We start from the raw sequence: 25,345 nt of genomic DNA, 5'->3' as shown, positions 1-25,345 counted from the left end.
CCATTAAAATTCAATTTTAAGGCGTCAGTTACAGCTATCATTGGTTTTCATCATTGAAAACAAACACTGGAATTTTTTTGACAGGTCGCTATCATTAAAAATGTCTGTCTTTGAAAAAAATTGCTGTTTGGGGAGATTTTTCACGACTAACCTTCCAAGCAACTTTCCAATAAAGTTCTTAATTGAAAGGCATTTTTTTTGGCGGCTGGCCAATCGGATACTAGAAACTTACCTTACTTTCAAGTCACCCATTGGGCAACACAAACGACTTTATTTGCATTCAACTGCATTTTTTTAACAATTCTTGGATACCTTTGGATTCCTTTTTTGACATCTCAGCTGTTATTGATCAGATCTTATTTTACAAGTAAAACACTAACATACCCGGATACTCTATCTGTCTGAGATTGAGCGCAGCCATTTACGTTCAAAGAATGTAGTTGGCTCCAAATAAAGTCTCTTGTGTTGTCTGAACCTGATGTGAACCTTAGTAGTTAGGGAGATTTTTCTTGACTAACTTTCCAATAAAGTTAATTGGAAGTACATTTTTTGGGAGCTGGCCAATTAGATGCTAGAAACTTCCCTAACTTTGAAGTTAGTTATGTCGTCTAAACCTGCCCAATGTCTTGATCTCAGACAATATCGTTTAGAGAAAGCCCAAAACATAATTCAAAAAAGAGGGTGGGATGCGACCCACACTGATAACTTCCCATCCCGTCTGTCGATTTTTCTTGCCTAAAAGTTTGTCTATATGTACTCGTATCAATTTTTACCAAATTTGCGTACTATTTCTGTAGATATTATTTTTTATGAAAAAACGGACTGTTGGATTTTTATATAAAACTAGCTGACCCGACCACGCGTTGCTGTGGCTCAGTAATTAGGGAAGGATTTAATAGATAATATTGAACACTAATTTACTATGCTTAACATAAATTAAATAAAATCACAGTTAAAGTTTACTGAAGTGCCAATCGATGAACAATATTTTTCGTCAGCCTGTCTTTTGTCAACACAAATAAACTCGATGGTCTCCCTACACGTGAACAGGCTACGTATAATTGCCCATGAGAGAAACATGGATTCTCTAAGTCTTAGCCGCAAATAGACATTTTTGTCCTTGTAATTTGTTAATAGTCATCGCGAAAGCTAAACGGATAGGAAATTGCAGTCTTTTGAGAGGTATTGGAGAATCTGACGGTATCATTGGAATGCGTGGTAACAGAACGATTTCTTCTTTAAACTTTTTTCCGGTGATTTGTTTGAGTACCAAACGTGTACCGTTGCATAGTTTAGGGGGGTTCAAATTACGCAGAAGAATAATCGGTGATCCGATTTTTAACCGAAGATTGTGTGGTGGCATTCCTGATATGTCTAAAGAATTTAAAAATTCAATTGGAAATTTCACTGCCTCGTCTTCATCGACAGTAGCGTCGATTGACTTAAACGAAATTATATCGCCTGGTAATAATTGTTGTATCTGGTAGTTAATTAGATCTACATCAACATTTGTTGCTGACAAAATAGCACGATTACTGAGCCAATTGTGATTTAGATAGTTATTTATTATACCTGGGAAGACACTCTCGATCAGATCATTTTTAGTTTCAACAACAGTACAGAAATTGTCTGGCAATCTGCAGCAAAAGTAGAGCGAGGAATCACTGGCAACGTTTGCCGAAAATCACCAGATAATAATAGAATAGCTCCACCAAAAAGGCTGTCATTACTGTTTAAATCCTGCAAAGTTCTATTTAATGCTTCGAGTGAATGTTTATGAGCCATTGTACACTCATCCCAAATTATGATTGAACTCCTTTGTAACACTGTAGCCATTCCACTCCTTTTCTTAATGTTACACATAGCATTTGGATTTTTATGGACATCTAGTGGTAACTTAAAACCAGAATGCGCTGTTCGACCACCATCTAACAGAGTAGCAGCTATGCCTGATGATGCAATTGCTAATGCAATTTTCTTTTGTGACCGTACTTTCGCAAGGATCAACGATATTAAAAATGTTTTACCCGTTCCACCTGGTGCATCCAAGAAAAAGAAACCACTTTGTTTAGCATCAACAGCCAACATAATCAGATTTTATACATTTTTTCTTCGTCATACAACTGACGATATCGAAGAATATAATTGGTCTGATTATATCTAATCATTGATCGAAGCGCGTAGTAATTCATTGAACTAACTTTTTTACTTAATTCATTACCATTGATTGGATCACATTGTTTGATATTGATGTGATATTCATCTTGTCCTTACCAGAATATAAATGGGTATTGGAATGCGTCGTACAAACGGTGTATATCTGAAATTCTACTCACTGTATTATCTCGGTGTGTAATTTTAATAGATCTGTTGTCAACTGGATCACCGACCATAATAATAGCAACTTCATCTACGGTTGGCTCATTGAATCTGCCAGCGTGCTCTCCTGATGGTACTTTGTCAGCTTTGATGACAATTTCATAATTGTCATTTTTCAATTGTGGTAATACTCTTTTGAACAGTTGAACCAGATGATCACGGTTCTCTAAAAATATTTCCAACAATACTACAATTGCTCTCTCTTCTGCTTGTTCAATAAAATTATAATTTTCGAGTTGGCACACGTTCTTCACAACTGCCCATGAAGTAGATTTGGAGAAATTTAGTACCTTCATTTGGCATTGGCATCAATGATCGAATTTTATGGTACACTTGGCCCTGTGTTTTAAATGTTGTTTCAAAATTACGACCATCAGATGAGAGATCGCAAATTTTAGATGCTCCAAATGATGTCATTTGAAAGCAAGAATTAAACTTTTGTGTCTTACGCAAAAATAATTTTGAATCATTTGAAATGTCAGAAAGTAGTGATTTTAAAGGTTCAGGTGGAGTAGGAAGTAATGGCAATACAACTTTTCCGGATGCCAGGTGTTTCATTGCGAAATTTTAACGCTTGGCAATACTTACATATTTTGTCCATCTCACCGATGGTAACTTTGGGATCAGCTGAGTTTTATTTCAAAGTCAAAATATATTTCCGAAAACATAATAATCATATATAATTAGAACAGTAGATTTTATATTAAGTATTTTTCATTTGCAACATATATGTAAACAATTTAGACCATCACTCGAAATATAAACTATCCTATATCTTAAGTTAGACCAAATTACACATAAAATGCCAACTTTCATCGAAATCGGTTGACTTGGTGAAGAGTTCACTGGGAACATACATAATGACACTGGATTTTTATATATTAATGCAACATGCATACAATTTAGACCATTAATGGAAATATAAACTATTCTATATCTTAAGTTAGACCAAATTACACATAAATTGCCAACTTTCACCGAAATCGGTTGACTTGGTGAAAAGTTCACTGGGAACATACATATGACACTGAATTTTTATATATTAAGATTTTATGAATATCGAAAACAATATTTTCTGTGAAATAAAATAAGTTTGAAGTCAATATTTTTTATTTTTTGCAAAGCTATTTGAGTCGAAAATCGATTTTTACCATTTTTTGTTAAATTTTTTGATGTTTTTAATTTTGTGTACAAAAACTGTCAATTAGATTTTTTCAAAATTTTACTGAATGTTGAAAACAATATTTTTTGAAAGATAAAAGTAAATTAAAGCTAATATCTCAAAGTTTTGAAAATATATTTGAGTCGAAAATCAATTTTTACCAAATTTTGTAAATTTTTTTTTAGGTTGTTATTTTTTGTAAAAAAATCTGTCAATTCGATTTTCTCAAACTTTGTCCTAATGTTGAAAACAATATTTCTTATAAGTAGGTTTTAGGTTTTTATTTTTTGTAAAAAAAACTGTCAATTCGATTTTTCTCAAAATTTTATAAGATGTCAAAAACAAAATTGTTTTGGAGATGAAATCATGTTTTAGTCTTAAAATTTTGGAGGTGACAATTTTTTTTTCAGTTTTTTCGATTCATAAAGAAAAACGTTAAATCGAATTTTTCCAAAAAATATACTTGTTTGGTATCACATTACAGTTTATTATATAAAATTTAATTTAAGTCTCTAGCGTTTTTGGTTCGTAAGATATTTAGGGTTAACCAAAATGTTCACCTTTTTTTCAAACTGCTATGGTAAAAAAACTACTCATGCAATTGTGTTGAGAGCCCTTTCTGCATCTTTCTGCCTTTTTATCTGTATAACAAAATTTATTTGAAATCGATATCTCTTCTGGTTCTTGAGCTATGGAGGACGAAAAAACATCGCGAACGTAGGGACGTACGTGATAGGGTACGTACACAAGCACGCACAGACATCTTTCTAAAAATCTTTTATTTCGACTCTAGAGAAATGTCAAAATTTTCAATTTGACAAATCGGACCCATTACAATAACTTCCTATGGGAAGTTAAAAGGAGAATTCTTGGAGTAAGTATTATAGAGGCCTATGGCTCCAAGTAAAATAGAACATTTGAATCCATTGAGTCAAATTTGAAAAATTAAAAGTTGTTAGACGTCGTTAATGCCAGAGACATTTATGGAAAGCAATCAGGAGAAGATTCAGAACCCTTAACTACGAAAACTAACTCAAAGCGATGAACATTAAAAATATGTTGAATTAATGACCTAGGGCTTCCTCCTACAGCCTTTGATAGGGGCTAAAGATGGCCCTACAAAATATTAAATTCAAAATTGTAATTTTTGAACGCTTTATTTTTTGAGGCTTATTCTAGTAAGCATACAAAAGAAAGATACAAATTCTAGAATGATGAGTTCTTTTTCGTATAAGAAGAATACCCATGTTTTTTACTTCACCCATTTATCAAACTCCTAATTAACGGTAGCACAAACAAAATTTCTTATATTCACCAATAGTCAATAATTTTATATTCACAGATTGAGCGTCAAATTATTCCAACAAAGACGGATCTCCAAATTGTATTAAAACTCCAAAAAAGCTCAAAAACTGGGATCTTCGTATTGTTCGAGTTCTAGGCAATTTTTCATAACCTAATACTTTTAGTGGAATCGGCAATTTTTCGTTTTCTTATAAAACTCATTGTATTATTCATAAATAAAGAAAAATCATTTATTGTGTTTAATGTAAGCTTTACACTTTTGTTTAAATTTGATTTGAACAACCAACGGTACGTGTCAATCATAAATAAATTACGTGGCTATAGCTATGAACAATTCACTGAAATAAAAAATGATTTCATTTATTGATTAGGAGGACAACATCCATTGCTTAAAATTAAAACAAAACAAAGAAAAAAATCTAATGCTAACGATTTTATGAGGATGAAATGCAATTTATTTTAATGATTTTGTGTCTTAAATTGTTAAATTACATAAAATTAATACCAAATATTTGATTGAAGATTGATTTAAGAACTTTTTTCTTGAATACGACAAAAAAGACTCCCTTCAGTTTTTTTTTATAATTTAAAAAGTTTAAAAATACAAATCACAGAATCGTCGAAGGAAATCCCCGAAAAGAATTCACAATCACCTCGTAGCCGAGGGTCAATTCTTTTTCTTTCCATGCTTCTCCTGCTTCTTTTCCCGTGCGGCTAGGAACTCCCTGCGAGTGTCACTGGAGCGCACGTCCAGGATGAAATTCATCTTGTTCAAGATCCGTTGAGCTTGCGTGGGATCTGTCTCAAAGTCGTAGTGTTTGAAGCGGACTGGTGGAGCGCTGGATGACGACGATGATGTTGACGATGCTGTGGTGGTGTTGAAGTGCTGCGGGCTGTTGGGCGAGCCACTGATTGCCGTCAGAGCAGCGTGCTTGGACGAGGCGGATAAGTACCCATCGGATGCCTGAGGCTTAATCCAAATCCTCACAATCGACTTGTTCTGTCTTCGTTCTACGATTTCGCAGAATGCGATGCAGTCGATGGGATAGGTCATCGCCTTTTGCTTGGTCCAGAACTTTGAGGAGTTCTTCTGTTGGTCAATTTCAATGCGTTCCCCGGAGATGCCCAGTTGCACTTCGGACTTGAAGAAGCGCTTGTCTATTATGTTGAGTTTGTATGTTCGATACATTGGAGCGTCGATCATGTCATTGTGGTCCATCATTCGTTCCTCGTAGCAGGCCAAGTTTCCGCCGCTTCCATGCACGTCATGGACGGCTGCCTCTCCCGCTTTCTCGTCTTCGGAGGTCATAGACAGCGAGCGGTAGTCGACCCGAGTGATATGAGCCAGCGGGCGACGTTCGGCTAGCGTCAAGTGGCTGAAGCCGAACTTGGAACATGGTTCTCGGACGTCCAGAGGGGGGAAGTCTTCCATGTCATCATTGTCTTCCGTCATATAGAGCCCATAGTGGCGTATCGACTTTAGTGGGATGTCGGGATACTGAATCACGCACCGGTAGCAAATAAATCCGATTACTTCCTGGATCTTCGCGTTAGCCAGAACGCAGATCTTCATGGGATAGTTGCGTTCCTTCTCGGGGAGCATGTTGATGAAGACGTTGATGCGTTTGGTTTGCATTCCCGTGTGGGCAGCTCCGTCAAATCTCGAGAACTCCACAAACTTGTTGGTGGTCTGTTTGGGACTGTTCACCAACTCCTGGGAAAGACGACTGTTCTTTTTGTCTGCGACCATAGGAACAGACTTCCGGATGAATAGGTCCGCCCTCTCGCCACCCACAGTCGACTGGTCTTCGAAGTTGACGCATTTCGTTCGAGCGGCCTTCCGCCTGGCGATGTCCATTTTTTCCAGTTTCTGCGCTGTGTTCGACCGAAAACGATGCGCCCCAATTTCCGGGTACATCTGTATGTCAAATGATTGGGATGCCAGGTCCATGTCTTCGTCATCGCTCTGATCGAGGCCCGGATAGCAAATAAAATCCACTTCACTCAAAGCACTCTCGGGCGGTCGGGGATTATTCTTGGCTCCCACTTTTTTGATCGTCGAACGCTGCTGCTGCTGAGGCGTTTGGAACTTTTTCAAGTACTGCTTTGGGAGGTCATCGCTCAGCATCACTGTTTCGCACATACCTGTGTCGTCTGTGGAGATGAAGGAGTTGCGGATGTGGGATAGGAGCCAATGTGGATTGTTGTAAGTTGCCATTGCGAAGAAATTGTGGTTTTTGCAATTATTTTAATAGGAAATTTAAAAAATATAGAAAACTTAAATAAATTTTTATAAATTAAAACTTTTTCTATTTTCTGAGTGACATAAGAAGCGGTTGTCACAGCTAATAGCTGCAGCTGTCAATTTGATGTTTGTAAATAGGGGAAATTTACATGAGGGAAATTTTATTTTTCAATCAGAGATGTTAAGAGGTATGATTTGGCGCCTTATGTTTAAACACAATACACACGTCTCAGATTAAACGACCGTCGTACGAAAATATACCTATTGACATACAAAAATGTTAATCAATTATTTAAATGATTTTATTATAATTTTTGGCCGTTTGGTCAAATTGAATTTGACAATGAAGACAAAATAAGACTGTTACTTACGTTTTGATCACATAAGGACAAATTTTAAACAACGAACATCCAAACATGTCTAATAAGTGACAGTTCGATAAAATAAAAAAGCAAATATGCTTAAAGAGATCTATTAATTGGAATTTCCAACTATTAACTGGACCATTCCATCCAATGGTCATATGAGTATAACTGTCCAGTAAATTTCTAAAAATGGCTTCACCATTTTACTTAGCTTTTTTGCGTCAATGGGTTTAAGGCTAGGTGCGCACATGCAATTTTTTCGAAACCAAATAGTTCGAACGTTATTTGCCCAAACATCGCGCACATAATCAACTCCGAAAGTAATCAACAATATAAACCAATACACAATAAACAAACTAAATTGTTTTCTCTGGTGACCTCACCCAACTTGTAGCCCGAGACTGGAGACATCTAGCTAGGGACCGAGCTAGATGGAGAAGTTTGTTGGGTGAGGCCCTAGTTCGCACAGGACTGTAACGCCACCTTAAGGATGCAAGTAAGTAAGCAAGTGAATTGTTTTCTCTATTGCACTTACAGAAAATTATTCAACGATTTAGTTGAATGTCCACGCAGCTACCTATAATTCCTTGTGAAACAAACTAAGGAATTGATTTGAGGTAATCGTCTAGTTTGTGTCAAAACACAAACTAACAAGTTGCTTAAATGGGCGACTGAACGGTTTCTGCGTGTACGCGGACTCTCGTATACTCGTATAAGTCTATAGTGCTCAGTTTAGAAACCGAACAGTTTCGAAACTAAAAGTTGCATGTGCGCGCCTAGCCTAAAGGTTTAAAATAAACTACACGTTGGTTAAAAAAAATAATTTTCTTGTAGAAACAACTAATTAAGAGCTTCAGGAAAGTTTTTGATACTTGGTTATAAGACAAATCTAGCTTATATTTGAATTTTTTGGTTTTAGACGTTAAACACTCGCAAAAAGTGATTTTAATATTATTAAATATGTAAATATTGTTCTGAACTTCATAATTTTTAAAATAATTTTTGAGGAATGTAGTTCTCCAACGATAACGTTGATTGGTAGTGCTCTTCGTTATACTACGTAATAATAAATCCAATGCGATTATAAATAAACCATTTAAAGCTTATAAAGATGCACAAGTTTAGTTTTTGTAGTCTTTGATAAGAATTTAAGTTTCAATCAATATGAAAGAATACAATCTTCATACAAATGGTTTAACTGAATACAAACGCTTTTAGGGTTACTTATAAATATAGAAAATATTTGAGCTTCAATATTCAAAAGATTGATGCAATAATTTTAAACTGATCCGATGAGAAAAATTAGTTATGAAGTCAATAGCAGAAAAGATAAGATACACTTTTTTGTTTAAAACACAAAACTCTTGTGGTTCTGCCACCCTATTTTAATGGCATAAATTTATTGATTGTTACAAACGCTCATCAGTATTACTTTTCATATTCCATATGTTTTGAGATATGAGACAGTCAGTAAATTTGAATTTTTGAGTTTATGGTACCAGTTATAGGTATTATAAGTTTTCATCATTAAAACCTAGCATTGGAATTATTTTACAGGTCTCTTATAGCTATCATTAAAAATGTCTGTCATTGAAAAAATTTCCAGATTGAAATCCACCGACAAATTTTTACTAACAAAAATCTGTCACAGGAATTGTGTGAGTTTGGAGCAAAAATTAGTGGATTTGCTTAACTTTTAAAAATTAAAGTGAAATGAGTTTCCGTCCGGAAAATAGAAAAATACTTTTTTAGAAAAAAAAAAATAAATTCACAATTACACTTTCTATTCTCAAAAAGGTATATAATTTTCATTTTTAATCATAGGGAAACACCTTCAAATATTTATCGATCGATTCAATGATAACTATAATCGGCCCCTATGTATGGTCCATTAAACAGAGAGAGAAATTAATTTTCCACTAACAAACTCATATATTTTATAACAAAATTCTTCCTTATTTAGAATAAATAACACAGAAATCAAGTGAAAAGGTCGGGTTGAGTAACTTTAGGTTGCTTAGTGAGTGGATGGCCTTATGGATTTCGTTTTTGATTCGTAAAACGTTTTACCAAACAACGCCCCAATACACTTCATGTAACAACTCTGCATCCCTGGGTGTCATTTATTTTTTTGTTTTCATTAAATTTTTCATATCACACCGGTGAGAGGCAAAAGCGACGAAAAATTCTGAAGATAGAATCCAAAGATCAGAACATTTTAAATACTTTACCCTCCCTTCGATTCGGGTATTGCTCTCACTTTGTATGTTTTTTAAATAATCATAACAATGGATTTCGAATCGTGCAATCAGTTGTACGGTAAGTATTCTCAATTAATTTCTATTTATATTCAAAGTCTTGATAATAACGCTATTCCATCAGATTTTCCTTCGCTTATGACTCCGGAGTACAATATTGATGAGTTGGACGAAATACTGCGTAGTACCGATGCGAACTTATCATCTGGAATCGGCTATACCTTTCCACCACAACCATCGGCGGAGGCTGGCATGCAAATATTTCCATCGCCTCCCGCTTCATCAGCTTCACATTGTGAAAATCTCAAAAGCGAGTGCGACTCTCCGTCAGATTTCAACCCGGACGACTTCATAAACTTCTTCTCGGACGATGATGCGGACGGAAAATCGCTCAAGTATGCAAATCGGAACACTCCATCGCCCACAAACAGCTCCAGTTCGGGAACGTCTAGTGATTCGGTGCAGTCGATGGTTGTCGACACGCCCCCCATTTCACCACCCACCAGCGTTTTTCAACTCCCCAACAATATCGTTCCGATCAACACCTGTGCGACGCCGATAAACGTTCTACATGGAACCCTCATCCCTGTGAAAACTGTGCCTCTGACTCCGGTGCAGGTTCAAAACTTCCGAACACCTATCAAGATCAGTCCCAAACCCCCAGCTTTAACCCCAGCATTGGCACCTTCGAATGCAAGTGCAGCTAAGCCCAAGACAATAGTCTTGTCCAGCAACGATTTCAAGGCACTGATGCAGAAGATTCAGAATGGCGGCAAAAACGGTGCCGCTTCCATGCCCAAGATCATAATGAAAACAGCAACATCAACGACGTCGTCAGTTCAGAAGAGCCTATCAGTTCTACCAAAAGTTATACCAAACTCTACCAGCGCCAGCGGCAGTTCCACAGAATCCGAACAGACATCAAATAAACCACCACTGAGACTGGGGCTCAGAGGGCTCGATGAGAAGCATTTGAAGAAGCAGCAAAGAATGATCAAAAACAGAGAATCTGCTTCATTGTCTCGGAAAAAGAAGAAAGACTATGTCGTTTCTCTAGAATCGCGCATCAACGATTTGGAAAAGGAAAATACAACTCTCAAAGGCGTAAGTAAACAAAATCTGTTTATCTATTTACGTACAAACTTTCTTATCAATTGATTTGCCTCCAATTAAATTGCATAATATATTTTTGCTAACCAATCAGATGTTAACAGCCGGTTGCACCGGAAACGACAGAAGTTAAATTGATAAGATAAAGCGTATTTATTTATTATAAGCGACTTGAAGGTACTTTTAGTATTGTTCACTTAAACATTGCGTTACTAGATGTTCTGACGGAGAACACTCAAATTCTCTGGCGCCCCGCAAAAAGTTTCCATTCATAAAACATTGGTCTCGAGATAGTCAGAAGCAACAGAGTTCATATGATAGCCATTATGAAATAGTATTGCTTGTTTATCTTAAGCAATTGAGGTCACACGTTTGGTGGAAGTTGATGAGTAAATTTATTTAACGGATTAACTGAAGATAGACAAATTTTATGAGCAAATATGTAATCCTTAATTCAAACTGAAAAAGCTTCATGAAAAAGAAATGAGGTTTTATGGTTTATTTAAGAATTTATGCTTACGAACTTTCTCTTCTCTTTGGGGAATTTGATAATAGGTTTTTGTTTTTTACATTTAAGTATGTAGAGATTTTATATGTCGGAAATATTGTAGTTATTCTCAAACAGCAAAATATCAAGATTCACATTTTGTATTCAGCAATTTGGAGATCAATTAATTGCACATACTATCAGGTTGTCCTTAAGAGCTTAAGACCTTTAAACCGCTGCTAGGAGTTACAAAGTCCATTGGATGAAATTTGTCACTCCTTTTTCTAATGGTGGTTTAAATTACCTTTTTTTATGTTTATGCTGAGGAAATAAAACTGGTTACAATTCTATAATAATTCAAGTCTTCTTTATTAATTAAAAATACGTCTTAATCTAAGGTGAGGTTTAAGGAGAAGCCCAAGTCTGATCTATCTCAAAATGGATGTCCATCGGGAATCTAAGTATTCGGTATAATTTCTAAGTTGTACAAACCTAAACAAATAAAAGGCATTGCCATATAATTGATAACATTTTAGTACAATTATAAATATTTAAATATACTACTACCTTAAATGCTGATATGACTCAAAATAGACCTAAATAGAGTAATCGAGAGGCTTTAAGTAGCACATCCGACGGAGCCAGCTATCAAGACCATTTAAGAGGGAATAAAGTTGTCACCAAATTGGTGGTTTAGCGCGTTGTACGAGAAGTTGAAAAGTGCGCCGACTTGTTGGAACCAAGTTTCGTCTAAATTTTTTTGGAAACAAGATAACAGTCTACAGGGCTTAACAGCATTTACCGTAACGGCAGCTCTTTCCACATTTCAAAAAAGAAATAAGTACCGACAGTGCCTTAGCTGCACGAAACAGTAAATTTTATTAGATTTAATGGTCATGCATTAATGGCTTAAGCATTCAAGCAATTTTGATTACTGTCAAAGAGTTTTAGCTAAAAATAAGTACTATTATCAATTTTAATTTGTTTGTTGGCTGGAATTAAAAAAAAATAATTTTTGTTGTTTTTAAAGTAAGCTAAAGTTAATAGTAGGTTGAGCATGAGTACTTTCTTTCCAAATTATATACAATCCCATCGTTTCGTATTCCCACTATACGATTCTTCATTGCCTCGTCCCATAAAACTGAACACTATTCTGGATCCTCGGAAAGTCTCTAATTAACTGAAATCATATCAACAAAAAATATGCCCTTAACATTTACTTACTTAAAGTAGCGCTACAATTTGCGGCGGACCTGGTCCTCAACCAACATGCGTCTCCAGCCAGCTCGGTTCCTTAGCTAGATGTCTCCAGTTTTGCATGTCTAGTTGGTTGAGGTCTTAACTCACCTGCATGCCCCACCTAAGTCGCGGTCTTCCTCTACATCGTCGCCCCTCGGTAATGGATTCGAAGGCCTTCCGGGCTGGAGCGTTCATGACCATTCGCTCTATATAACCAAGCCATCTAAGCCGTTGGACTTAAAATCTGTTAACAAGGTCAGTGTCGCCGTACAGCCCGTACAGTTCGTCGTTATATCTTCTCCTCCATTTCCCATCTATGCGTACAGGACCAAAAATCAGCGGAAGAATTTTTCTCTCGAAGCATCTTAAGACGCTCTCATCTTTCTTTGACAGGGTCCAAGCATCAGCCCCGGGATGATGAGTGTATTATAGATGGTGATTTTAGATGCTCGAGAGAGGACTTTACTTCTCAATTGCCTTCGAAGGCCAAGGAAGCAGCGATTTACAAGAGTTATTCTTCGTTTGATTTCAGCGCAGGTGTCGTTGTCTGTGTTAATAGAGGTGCCTAGGTAGACAAAGTCCACAACTACCTCAAAGTTATAGCTGTCCATGTTAACGTTTTGTCCAAGACGTCGTTGTTCAGTGTCCTTTTTTGATGACGACATATACTTGGTCTTGCCCTCATTGACCACTAAACCCACCTTCTTCGCTTCCGTCGCAATGCTCAAAAACGCTCCACTGACATCACGCTTTGATCTTCCAATTATGTCAATATCATCGGCGTATCCGAGTAATTGGATGGACTTTTGGAAGATTGTACATCTAGTTTTGACGGTTGAGTTTTGCACAATTCTTTCCAGAACGATATTCAGGAAGTCGCACGAGAGTGCATAGCCTTGCCTAAAACCTTTTTTGACAAAAAGTGGATCGGTGAGATCTTTTTCGACCTTGATAGAGCAGTCCTTAACATTTAGTAATAATAAATAAGGGTTAATATATCTTCAAGCCATTAAATTGAAATATCTGCCTTGAGAAAAGTTGTTAACATATTTTTTTATTGACTTTTTACATGAGATGAAACAAATAGTAAAACAAAAATATTTATTTTATATCTTTATTTTATTTCCCCAAGGAAAACACAACACTTCGTTCTCAACTAATCGCCTTCGCTCAAACTTGTCAGTGCAGCCATCTCAAAATAAGTGAATTCATAACAAATAAGTTCAACAGCAGTGCCGTTGGAAACACCTGTCATACCAGTTCAACCTTTAAAAATCGCCTTTTGGCCTCGAATATGAAGAAAAACACAGCCGTTCTTCTGGCAATGGTGTTTATGGTTTCGATAAATTTCGGAAGTTTTCATACATATTTCTCACAAGAAGACATTTTGCAGTCTCCACGTGTGGACTTTGATGCTGCTTCGATGTACACTGGTAGACGGGGTCTTTTGTGGGTGGATGAAACTGCCAATCCGAATATAACAAAACCCTTTGGACGAATTAAGCTATCAGAAAATGAAACCAATGCCACGGAAAGTGACGACAAATGTCCGGTCAATATAAACCAAACTGAAAACTTAAGATTGGCCGGTGAACTAAGGAAATGGATAGGCGTGAATGATTATTTAAATTTGAGTTCTGTTCAGGAGAACAATTTCAATTTTAAACTCACCCCGGAGTTTCTAGAGTTAAAGAGCATGTCAAAACCAATTGCCAATAGTTTGCGTCCCAATATTAAGCGCAGTCGGAGGAATTTATTCAATCGGCAATTGCAGCGAAACAGAAAGATCCAAGAGAATCCGAAAAACTCGCTGAAAGTTTTTGGGCCACAGGTCGACGATGAGTATATGAGGCTTTTTGAGGAAATCAAAAGACGCGACGACACCTTCTATGTACTGTCTTTCAATTCTGATCATATTCTTCTTCCAGCGGCTGCCTACAACAAAAGTACCCGCCCAAAAATGGCTCTTATGTTGCCTGCTGGCGATCCCTCCATAAATGGTGACATAACCCTGATGCAGATCGACTGTGAAGTCCTCAACACCACAGAGGTTCAACTTAAACCGAACATGATTCCAAGCAATTTGAGACCGAAATTCAACTATCATACACCAAGCTCACGTGATGTCCTAAACAAAACCGGAGGAGGCCCTGAGAAACGAGCAGCACATAACGCCTATGACCGCACCAATGGAAGCAAACCAAAACCAACTCCATTCTATCGTCCGTATTTCATGGCTCCAGACAAACCGATGAAAAATGATGGCGCTGAAGTTAAAAAGGTCCAGCCAACAAGCGTTGATTCGATTGCAGTGGCAGCGACGGCGGCGGTAAAACCCACTAGATTTATAACTTTCCAGCAGGACATTGAGGATTTCCTGCCATAGCAAAATACACCACAGTTTAGATCTTAAGAGCTAGCAATATTATGTACGTGCAAATATTTTATTTGGTAATTTAAGAACTGACTTTGTGTCGGAAACATGAGCTCAATAGAAAACAAAAATAAAAAAGCATCAAGAACAAAAATCCTCGATGGAGCTAAATTTATGTAATCGAATAAGATAAAAGTTTAAACCTTAAACACACATGATTAAGATAACAAAAATATTCTATATTCTAATTCAAAATATAACTGAATTTTGATTTGTCAAAGCGAATGGCTACATAGTGATTTAAGATTAATGATTTTCAGTATTTTTTTTTACTGCCTTTTTCATCACACAATGCTGAAAGGTTGATTTTAATTTTAATTGTGCAATTTTGAAATAAATGAATAGTTAATTTTAAAACTAAATTTTATATGAACAAGGCGAAGAAGCTGTATTTTCGAGTGGTGAGTTTATTTTTTAATCGGGTAATTTTTTCGTAATTTCTTAAAACTTTTAGAGTTCTGCATTTGACTTTCAATCGAAATGAAATCGAAGCTGAAAAATAGAACACAGTTTTAATTCGACAAATTGAATCGAATTGAACATTTTGGAAAGCTATTTTAAATCAATCAAAATATGCAACACTGAAAAGAATTTACTTGTATTTCAAATTCGATTTCGATCGATTTTTATGAACTAGCTCTTAGTCTATTAGTTGGCAGCTTTCTTAATAGCATAAAACAAAGACAGTATACACTTTCTTCTATTTTTCAGGACAAACTCTCCAGATAAGTATTGTTTATTCTCAACAGCTTATATGACCTCTTTAAACCCTGATACCATTTATATCAAGAATGCAATACAAAATAAACAATTGGAAACACAAAACCGAATTGCAATATACACAAAGAACAGAGGAGAACATCAAACAGATAACAATTTTAAAATACAACAAATTTAATGCCTCCTTGTTACGATTTCGTCATATGAGAAATAATAACAGGAGTAGAATAACTTATTTACAATATTGAGCCATGATTTACGTAAAAAAACATGGAGAAAATAAAAGTTACCTATGTACTCTTATCTTCCTTTCCTTTCCAGAAGTCGTCAACCTCTCAATAAACCTTACAGTGCAAATATGACAATCATAAAAGCGAACTGGTCAAACATACCACAAATCAACATAAATCAGAAGATCGCCAACGAGATGTTCTTTATTATGTACTCAAACTCACAAAGAAAATGATTAATTGTGCCAAAAATGATTGAGTTCAAAGATGGTTTGTGTGGTGTGGTGTGGTGTTGCGCTTCGACTGCGGCTTCACTTAACTACCCACATACCACATTTCGTCGTCGTCGTTAAGACCTCCATGAGTACAAAAAGAATATTATAACATTAAATCTGAATTTCGCAAGAATCAAAGGTAAGAAGTTATTCTTATTACGTTCCTAATGTACCTAGACGTCAGTTCAAATGAAGTGATTAATAGATTCATTTTATCTAAATTATACTGACACTCCATTATTTTTGTTAGAATATTCGTACAGCTGAAAAAAAATAATACTTTTTGAAATAACCGATCGTCTATAATTGAGATCACATCTTTTCTTAGATTTAGCTCATAGGAAAATTTAAAGTGATTTGATTTTTATCTTTTTTGATAATAAAAACAGACTAATCCTGACTGAGTTTATTACCAAAATTTAATTAAAAAGAACTATCATTTAAGTGAACCAACATTACTAATTATCTGAAGACGAAGTACAAACATTCTCAATTTAATTACACTCCTGTTATGATTGCGCGGAAATCAAACTGCGTCATAGAAAATCTCAACAGGCGTAAATAATCAATCAACAATTATTTGCACACTCGTAAGACTCTTTCAATTGATTCTGTGTTAAATCAAGGTGTGGAACAGCTTAAATCTAGGTGGGATCTACAGCCCCACAATAAACAAGCGACATCAGAGACATTTTATAGAAAGAAAACAAAATCAAATGCGAATTAGCATGCAAATTTGGAATGTAAATGATTAGGAGCGAGTGTAGGTACCTACGAATGAATATACTCGTACCAATCAACAACACGGGTGCCGGTGCATGTGTTCAAATGGAATGGAATTTTATTTAATGAGACTCTTTTTAATAAATAATTCCACATCTGCGTTTTGTTCGAACAACCTAGTAAGTAAATAGTACATAATAGCAATTGTTCAAACGTTTTTGTATAGCAAATGATTTGGAATGACCTTGATGAATAATAAATAAATTTAAAGTTAATATGTATGCAGATGAAGATGCTAATAAAAATAAGTGTCTTAAATGTAAAAAAATATACGAGAATCATTTGCTAAATATGTAACCAATTAAATTAAACTGAATATAGTGCCTATCCTATAAGCAGCCGTTGGAGTAATTTTTTTGAAGTATTGCAAGTGGAGGAGTTACTCATTTTGTGTATTTTCTAAACATTATATTTTATACTTAGAGACCGTGTTTCGGTTGGAGTCGAAATACTGTATGGGTCAAAAAACTGAATTTTTAAATACTGTATCTACAAAATACTGCATTATAAAAATGCTTTTTCTCGAAATTCTGTATTTTAAAATGCTGTATTGACATGTAAAAAAGTGCGCACTTATTTATATTATCAAAACGATTTTTATTTTTTAGCCTTATTTACAGCATTTTTAAATACAGAATTTTGAAAACAGAATACTTTTTTAAGAAAACATCATACTCCCTTTAACAATAACATATGTTTGTACCTTTGATAATTCACAAGTCTCTGAAATAATAAAAGCAAAAATTATATAAATAGTATCTTATTTTTATTTTCTCTTCCTCATTTGCTTCTTCTTAGTTATTTGTATCTCTCTCACATTTGTAGATGAATTGTTCCTATCATAATCAACAATTGCACCAAACTAATTGATCTTTCAAAACTTTCAGTATTATACAGAATTATGAGACACAGTATTTTGACAATACAGAATTTTGAGACACAGTATTTTAAATGCACAGTATTTTGAAATACAGAATGTTAACCATACAGTATCGTACAGTATCAAACAGAATTTTGACCATACAATATTTTAAAATACAGCATTTCGACCCGCTCCTACCGTTTTTACTGTAAAGTCTGGGCTTTTAATTAGCAGTAAAGATGCAAATTTTCATATTACATTCACTGTTGGACAGAAAATGTTGTTTTTTGAATTCCTAAAAAGTTTTCACATTATCATAACCCTGTGGTCTTTGTAAATTTACAGTGTTTATGTATTATTTCAGAAGCTAAGCTCGTCATTATTAAAGTTTATGTGGCCAAAGAATCAGCATAATTTGTTAAAATTGTGCGAAAGTTGTAAAATATTAATAATATTGTTCAGATTTTAAAAATAACTTCTAAACTTTAAAGTAATTTATTCTCGTTAATTAATAAATATAAAAAAATACAACTTCTGCTAACGATCGGATAAAAGCTGGCTATGCCAAAAAAAAATCGGTCAGCTGAACTTCGGGATGAAGGGCATAAAGAACATAAGCAGCAAAACAATCCGTAAAAGACTAAATGAGAAAGATTAAGTTGGTTACGTAGCTCAGCGCAAACGCATAGCTTCATAGAAAAATCATATTTTAGCTAGAACTAACGTTCGTAACGGAGGACATTCCTATTTAATTAAAAAATGTTTTTCTTTATTTGAACCTCTTCAAATTGTTTACAATTTGTCTCTTTCAAAGGGAGTTATTTTTAGATAACTGGAAGTTTTCGTTTATAAATCCCATTTTTAAATCAGATCAAAAACATAAAATTGAGAATTATCGTGCAATCACCAAACTTTCTGCTTTACCTAAGCTTTTTGAGTTGATTGTAAAAAACAAAATTTATTTTCATGTTAAAGAATCTATTTCTCCATATCAACATGGATTCGTGAGTGGTGGATCTACTACAACTACTTTGTCGCTTTTTACTCAACATTTGTCAAATGCCTTGGAATCTGGTTTTCAGGTTGATTGGTATTTGTATACAACTTCTTGTTCAAAAACTCAATAGATTCGGTTTTTATTCAACTTTTCTCAAGTGGATTTCAAGCTATTTGGTTAATAGAAAACAAGTTGTGAACATTTTGAACTCGCTGTCAACAAAAACAATACCATCTGGTGTTCCACAATGGAGCCATCTTGGTCCATTGTTGTTTTTGATTTTCGTAAATGAATTACCATTACACTTGAATTTAACAAATGGTCTATTACTGCGGATGATTTTAAAATATTTGCAACTGTTAAAAGTATCAATGATTGTGTATTAATACAGAATGGTATTGATTCTATAAACGATTGGTGTAAATGTAATCATCTTTCGCTTAACATCAATAAATGTAGTTGTATGTCTTTTTATCGATGTAATACTATTATTAATTGTAATTATAATATTTCAAACGTCGTCTTATGTAGAGTTTCGGAGATTAAGGACCTAAGTGTATTCAATGACAAAATAAATTTCTCTGGGCATATGGATTATGTTATTGCTAAAGCGAATTCAATGTTGGGCTTTCTTAAAAGCAATTGTGCCGAATTTTCGAATCCATATGCAATAAAATCCGTTTATATGTCTCTTGTACGTCCTCATTTGGAATATGCTTCAGTTGTATGGGATCCTGATTATACAGTTTCAAAAAATAGTGTTGAGAAAGTTCAAAAGTCTCTTACAAAATGCCTTGTTATTCTTCAAGATGTGTAATGTTTGTTCATTTTATATTGTCTTACCACATAAAATGCTCCGATTTACTTAATCTATTAAATTTGAATGTTAAAATGATCAAGACAATTGTTTTATATACCATGTCATAGATTTAATTATCCGTACTATTTTGGAAATTTTCTTTGGAGTGATGAGCCCAAGTTTAACTGTTTGGCCTCCGACAGGAAGTGTCATGTAAAACGTCCACCAAAGTAGGAGCTGAATCTACGCTACACAGTAAAAATTTTGAAGCACTGTGGTGGGTGTATCATGGTGTGGGCTGCGTTTTTATGGCCTGCTGTAGGGCCAGTTGATAAAATAGAGCACCGAAAGGACTAGGGTCAGTATAAGAAACTTTATGGAGCTATGTACTGACGATAGTTTGCAATTATTTTGCCATCATCGTGGACATTTATGCATGACAAAGGTCTTAAGCACACTTCACGGTTAGTGAAGCAGTGGTTTAATGATCACCAAATCAATCAATTCCCCTGGCATATGGAACGATGTAAAATATCAGGTTGGATTGAGGAAACCAATTCCCATTTTTGGGAAGCTTTCAAAGAAGGCTGGAACAGTATTTCTTTTCATCTTTGCCTAAGCCAAGTAGAGAGTATTCCTCAGAGCTTAAGAGATGTAGTTAGACTGAAAGGTTTCCCTACAAATATCAATGAAAATAAGAAGTTTTTAATAAAAGAGTATTTTATTTATTAATTTTGCTAATTCTATGGCTATCACTTATTACGTTGTTTATGATTTTTTTGTTGCTATTTTCTTGAATTGTTATTATTTTTTTCATAAAAATCATCAAATACAAAATCTATATAAATTATTTTGTGCTAATTCTATGTCCAACACTTTATTTCTTTTTGTTGTTTTTGAACCAAGATGGCAGATCATCATATTACATATTATCTGGAATTTGTTGTCAAAAATTTAATAGATTCATTTGAACACAACAACACAAATGTAGATAATAAAGTTACAAAGAACATTCCAATGTAACCCACTGCGTTTAAGGCAGTAATCATATTATACCATATATCTGTTGCATATTATTAAAAAAATGCTCGTATCACATTGCTCAAAATAAACTGAAATTAAAACTTTGAAAATGTAGAACATGGTTTAGTTTTAATCCCATAAATATTATTCAGCTTTTTTATATTTTTTAACATTTATGTTTTTGATTTCACTCCTCTTTGCAAATAAAACCAGGACTCTTGATTGTTAATTATTAAATTTTCGATGAAAAGTGATACCGCACCCCTTAATCATAACTCAACATTGATTTTTTCGTATGAAACCAGACCTACCTTTTTGATACATTTTAAGATTCATGTCGGGCCATTCAATCTGGGTCAGATACGCGTTTTGCAATTTCTGCCGTTCTGTATCTCAGAAGCTTCTACTGAAATTTTGTGAATGGGATGTTCTTAACTAGTATATTTAATATTAAAAATTGGAAGTTTTTAATTTCATTGTTTTTTAAGAGGATCCAAAACAGGTTGAGTTTCTTCCTCCAACGGTATATTACCAGATCTTGGAGCTACGGTACCCTTTCATTGTTCTTAATGTTTACCAACAATCCACTACGAGTTAAATATTTAAAATATTATTATTAAACTTAAAAGATTGCGAAGAAAATGTTCATGAAAATACTATTTAAAATTTTGCAACATTCAATATCTTGTTATGCATTATGTTAGTAAAGCAGTAGAAATATCAACAACATGAATGAAAAACAGAAATGGAAGGGAAAGTTTAAAGTTTACTTAAACATATTGTTTTTTCCTTAAAATGTCCTTTATTTTATTTTACATCCTTAAAAGGGGATAACTGATTTCATTTACTTTTCTATAAAATATTAAAAGTACGTATACGCCTGAGTGTACCATAATCTTTATTACGATTTTATAGAGCATATAAATACATCTTATGTGTCATATTTTAAATACGCCTAATGTTTACATTCTTGGTACTCAATAGCACATTTTTCTTGTATGAGTCATTTTGGTCTATAATAAATACAGAATTCGTAAATAATTTGACTTCAATGGAAAGATAAAAACCTTTTCGATGAAAAAATGCAAATATGTGCTAACATTTTTATATTATTAGCATTAAAAAAGTCCAAAGTCCTAAAAAATGTGTGCTAACAAAAAAATAAAAAGGTTTTGTTTTGAATTTGGCAAGATGATCAATAAAATATTTCTCTGCACCAAAGGTTAATTACATACATTCAAATTCTTGTTACATCTTAAATAAGCTTACTGTCGTAATCAAAAATGATTCTGAATGCCTTTTGTAAATGATAATTTCAGCTTGCTTGAAGCTCAACACAGTTTAATGACATCTCTGAATGTCAGCATTAAAAAGCGTTAGCATGAGACCCACAATTCCACTAAAGAAGTTAAAGCAAAAATTGAGAAAAAAGTAACATTCCTCTGAACCCAAGCTACTAAAGAAATCAAAAATGAAAGCAAAGTCAAAATAAAAACAAAAATAACACTAAATCGAACTCCACATCGACTCCATTTTTATCAAGAAATATTTATTTTTAGATTTGAAATTAAGAAGCTGCATTCAGTCTTCTTCGCTCCCAAAACTGAATCTTAACTTGCGTCAAAGATTGCAGTAAAAAGATGCGATGGTTGAAGGGAGTCTTTTATTTTTCAAATTTTTGTTTTGACTTATTTGTGATCGTGGCGTGACACACCTCCCTGACGACGACGACGACGAAATCATAATGTGCGTGTGATGCTGATGCTATTTTAATTCCAGCTCGAATTTATATTTGTAACATTTTACCTCCCGCGCTACTGTCACAAAAACAAAATCAGAAATCTTCCAGCCGAACGATTCCCAAAATTGATCATCCTTTGTCGCAGTTTTAAATTACATCGGCACCGTTTCAGATGGTGAATCATAATTCGCTGAATAAACATAACGGTATCTGCTGTAGTTTATTTATGGCCATTTCCGCTTTACGTAAAATCTGCCATATTTAGAGACGGCATCCGTGTAATTATCGGTTATTTGTTTAAAAATAAGTGTCCTCGACGTCGTCGTTAAACGAGCGACGCACGATAAGACTGAAAACATATAATTCCTTGTAAATTTTGGTGTTGAACTGTCATTATCTTTCTCTTATAATAATTGAGTTCATCATCATGTGCTATTAGCTTTTGGTCGAGTTCAAGTTTAACAATACGACAAAGTGTCACATTTTATGTCAACAACAACGAACCAACAAAAGGTAAATAATTACTGCTTGGCAATTTAATAATGATAAACGCACTCGTTAAGTTCGTAGATACATATTTACACGAGCACCTATAGAGTCAAAATTAAAGGTCAAGAGCCTTATTTCACAAACTACTTTAAGGTCTTGTCAAATCTTTCTACAAAACATAAATTCAAGACATGATGTGTACAACATAGCTATACAACAGGGGTTAGTCTATTATTTAACGATTTATTGTTGCGAAAAATATTTACGCTTGAGGTTAAGATTGCGCATCTTTAGGTGCGACACATCACAATTATTACCCACTATTACATTGTAAAATTGTCAAGCTTTATTATGAACATAATTGGTTTTTAAGGAGTGTCGGCAATACTTGTGTGTTTGTACGGTGGAAAATTGTTGCAATAATTAATTTGAAACAATTAATGTTTGTTATTGAATTTATATTGTAGAATCTAATATGATTGCTTTGGTCGCACCCTTTTAAATTAAGTCTGTTAAATGATTTGATCGGTATAGGTGATGGATTGATGATATTCGAGATGCCTTGACATATGTGCCAGTCAAAAGGTTAAAGGAGATCTTATTGATGAATTTCACTATTTTTTTCTTGAGGGAAAGTTTTGTGTGAAATAAATTGAGTTTTTTAGAGGCATATATTTTTGAAATGGAATAAAACAAAGATGATTTTTTTTAATTAACATAAAATTTGCATTATTAGAAAGACAATCTTTCATTATTATTATTTAATTATTATTGCCACGGTTGGTTCAGACGTAGTATAATCTTGAGGTCGATCACTTTTTAAAACAATTGTGACAGTACGTCAAAAACGCGACGAATGTGGCCCCCAATCAATTCCTTCAATAAATCAATTGTGACACGAGCTACGTGACGTGTTGCACTGTCTTGTTGGAACCACAGCTCCTGCACATCATAATTGTTCCATTAATTAAGAAAAAGTCACTTATCATAACTCTATAATGTTCACAGTTGACTGTAGCGACTAGGTCAGCATCTTTTTAAAGAACTACGGATAAATTATTTCAATAACTCATAAAGATCATCAAAAAGTCAGTTTTTGTAGATCTTGTTTTGGGTCCATTAACCAAACCGACGCCCTGCTAGGTGATCATCTGGCTTCAATTTTCAAAATGTCAAACCCAACTAAAAAATCACTTGACAGCTGCAAAATGGTTACCAGATAATATAGTTTAGTTTAGTTTATTTCATCAATTAAATTTAAATATTATTTAAAACATGTTTTTTAGTGTCTTTCTCGAAACATCAAGATTAAAATCAATCATATTGCAAATTAAATTCACTTCTCTTGGTCAACGCGTAATGGGTTCATTCCTGCCATAATAAGTATGATGAAACTGGTCATAAAAATGAAACCGGTAGCGTTTAGTTCTAGAGGGTAAATGCGCACTATTAACTAGTCTTCGTAGAGGAGGACAATTGACATGAAATGTAACGATGTCTCTTATAAACACTACTGAAAAATAAGCCCTACGATCATAAAGAGATTGCTTACCAAATAATAAACATCGAGTATGATAAGAAGGCCTTACAATCCTCCAGTTTGGCTTATAAAATGCATACCTTGTAAAATGTTTCAGAACTTTTGTCTTTTTATTGAATTATTGTAATAAGGGTTCCAAATAATGCTACAGTACTCAAGAACTGACCTTACCAGTGAATTGTACAGAGATTTTTAGGTAATCGTATATGAATCTGAGAATTCCTTGGCGTTTCCTTTTAAGAAACCAAGGACATGATTTGCTTTGTTTATGATATAATCATAGTGCGGTAAGAAGGAATATTTTGTATCTAAGACGACTCCTAGATCCTTCTTTCTTGTTACATGCTCGAAATTTGCATGATTGATAGTATAATCAAACACAATGGTATTATAATTTCGGAAACACGACAAGACTTGACATTTAGAAGCACTCAACAGGAGATGATTTAGCTTGTACCAATTATCGAGCCTTAACAGATCTCCCAAAAGAAGAACACAGTCGGCTAAACAAGAAATCTTACGGTAAAGCTTGAGATCATCCGCGAAAAGAAGGCAGTTTGAATTATGAAAAATATCAGGTATATCATTTACAAACAACAAGAATAATAATAGACCCAAATGGGTTTCTTGTGGAACACCAGATGGGACCGAGATATATTTTGAGAGCGAACTATCAACTTTTACTATTTGAATTCTACCGAAATATGTTTCTGAAATAACACAGTTAACCTGTTGCAAACTAACTTTTCAAATACTTTTGGAATACAAGAAATTTTGCAAATTGGTCTGTAATTGGTTACATCCTGCTTCGAGTCCGATTTGAAAATTAGCGATAAGAATGAAACCTTCCAGCAATCAAAGAATTGTCCTTTGGCTATTGAAAGATTAAAAATCCAAGAAAG

At 34.3% G+C, this 25,345-nt stretch overlaps 2 protein-coding genes across 3 annotated transcripts in view; one reads left to right on the top strand and one right to left on the bottom strand.

Moving 5' to 3' along the window:
* Nucleotides 1-5,065: 5,065 nt before the first annotated feature.
* On the bottom strand, nt 5,066-7,199 carry LOC129951752 (stress-activated map kinase-interacting protein 1). Its single transcript, XM_056064074.1, has one exon. The coding sequence runs from the start codon at nt 7,062-7,064 to the stop codon at nt 5,514-5,516; it is 1,551 nt and encodes a 516-aa protein (XP_055920049.1). The 5' UTR covers nt 7,065-7,199; the 3' UTR covers nt 5,066-5,513.
* Nucleotides 7,200-9,595: 2,396 nt separating this feature from the next.
* The window catches only part of LOC129951704 (rho GTPase-activating protein conundrum), a 73,796-nt gene continuing 58,046 nt past the window's right edge, over nt 9,596-25,345 (top strand). The window contains exons 1-4 of one of the 2 annotated variants that reach the window (XR_008782217.1): nt 9,596-9,775; nt 9,839-10,818; nt 13,683-15,385; nt 15,696-16,348. The gene's annotated coding sequence lies outside the window, so the exon portion shown is untranslated. Of the gene's footprint in view, nt 9,776-9,838; nt 10,819-13,682; nt 15,386-15,695; nt 16,349-22,908; nt 22,928-25,345 lie in introns of those variants that run through there. The other variant, XM_056064000.1, reaches the window with a different exon arrangement.

Source organism: Eupeodes corollae, chromosome 3 (genome assembly GCF_945859685.1).
Source record: "Eupeodes corollae chromosome 3, idEupCoro1.1, whole genome shotgun sequence".
In the NCBI taxonomy this organism is placed as follows: Eukaryota; Metazoa; Arthropoda; class Insecta; order Diptera; family Syrphidae; genus Eupeodes; species Eupeodes corollae.
The sequence above is the reverse complement of the archived record's forward strand: the minus strand, read 5'-3'. Positions and strand labels throughout refer to the sequence as shown.

What these genes read in the sequence shown, in the direction of transcription:
- LOC129951752 (XM_056064074.1), bottom strand. Translation starts at nt 7,064, where the DNA reads ATGGCAACTTACAACAATCCACATTGGCTCCTATCCCACATCCGCAAC.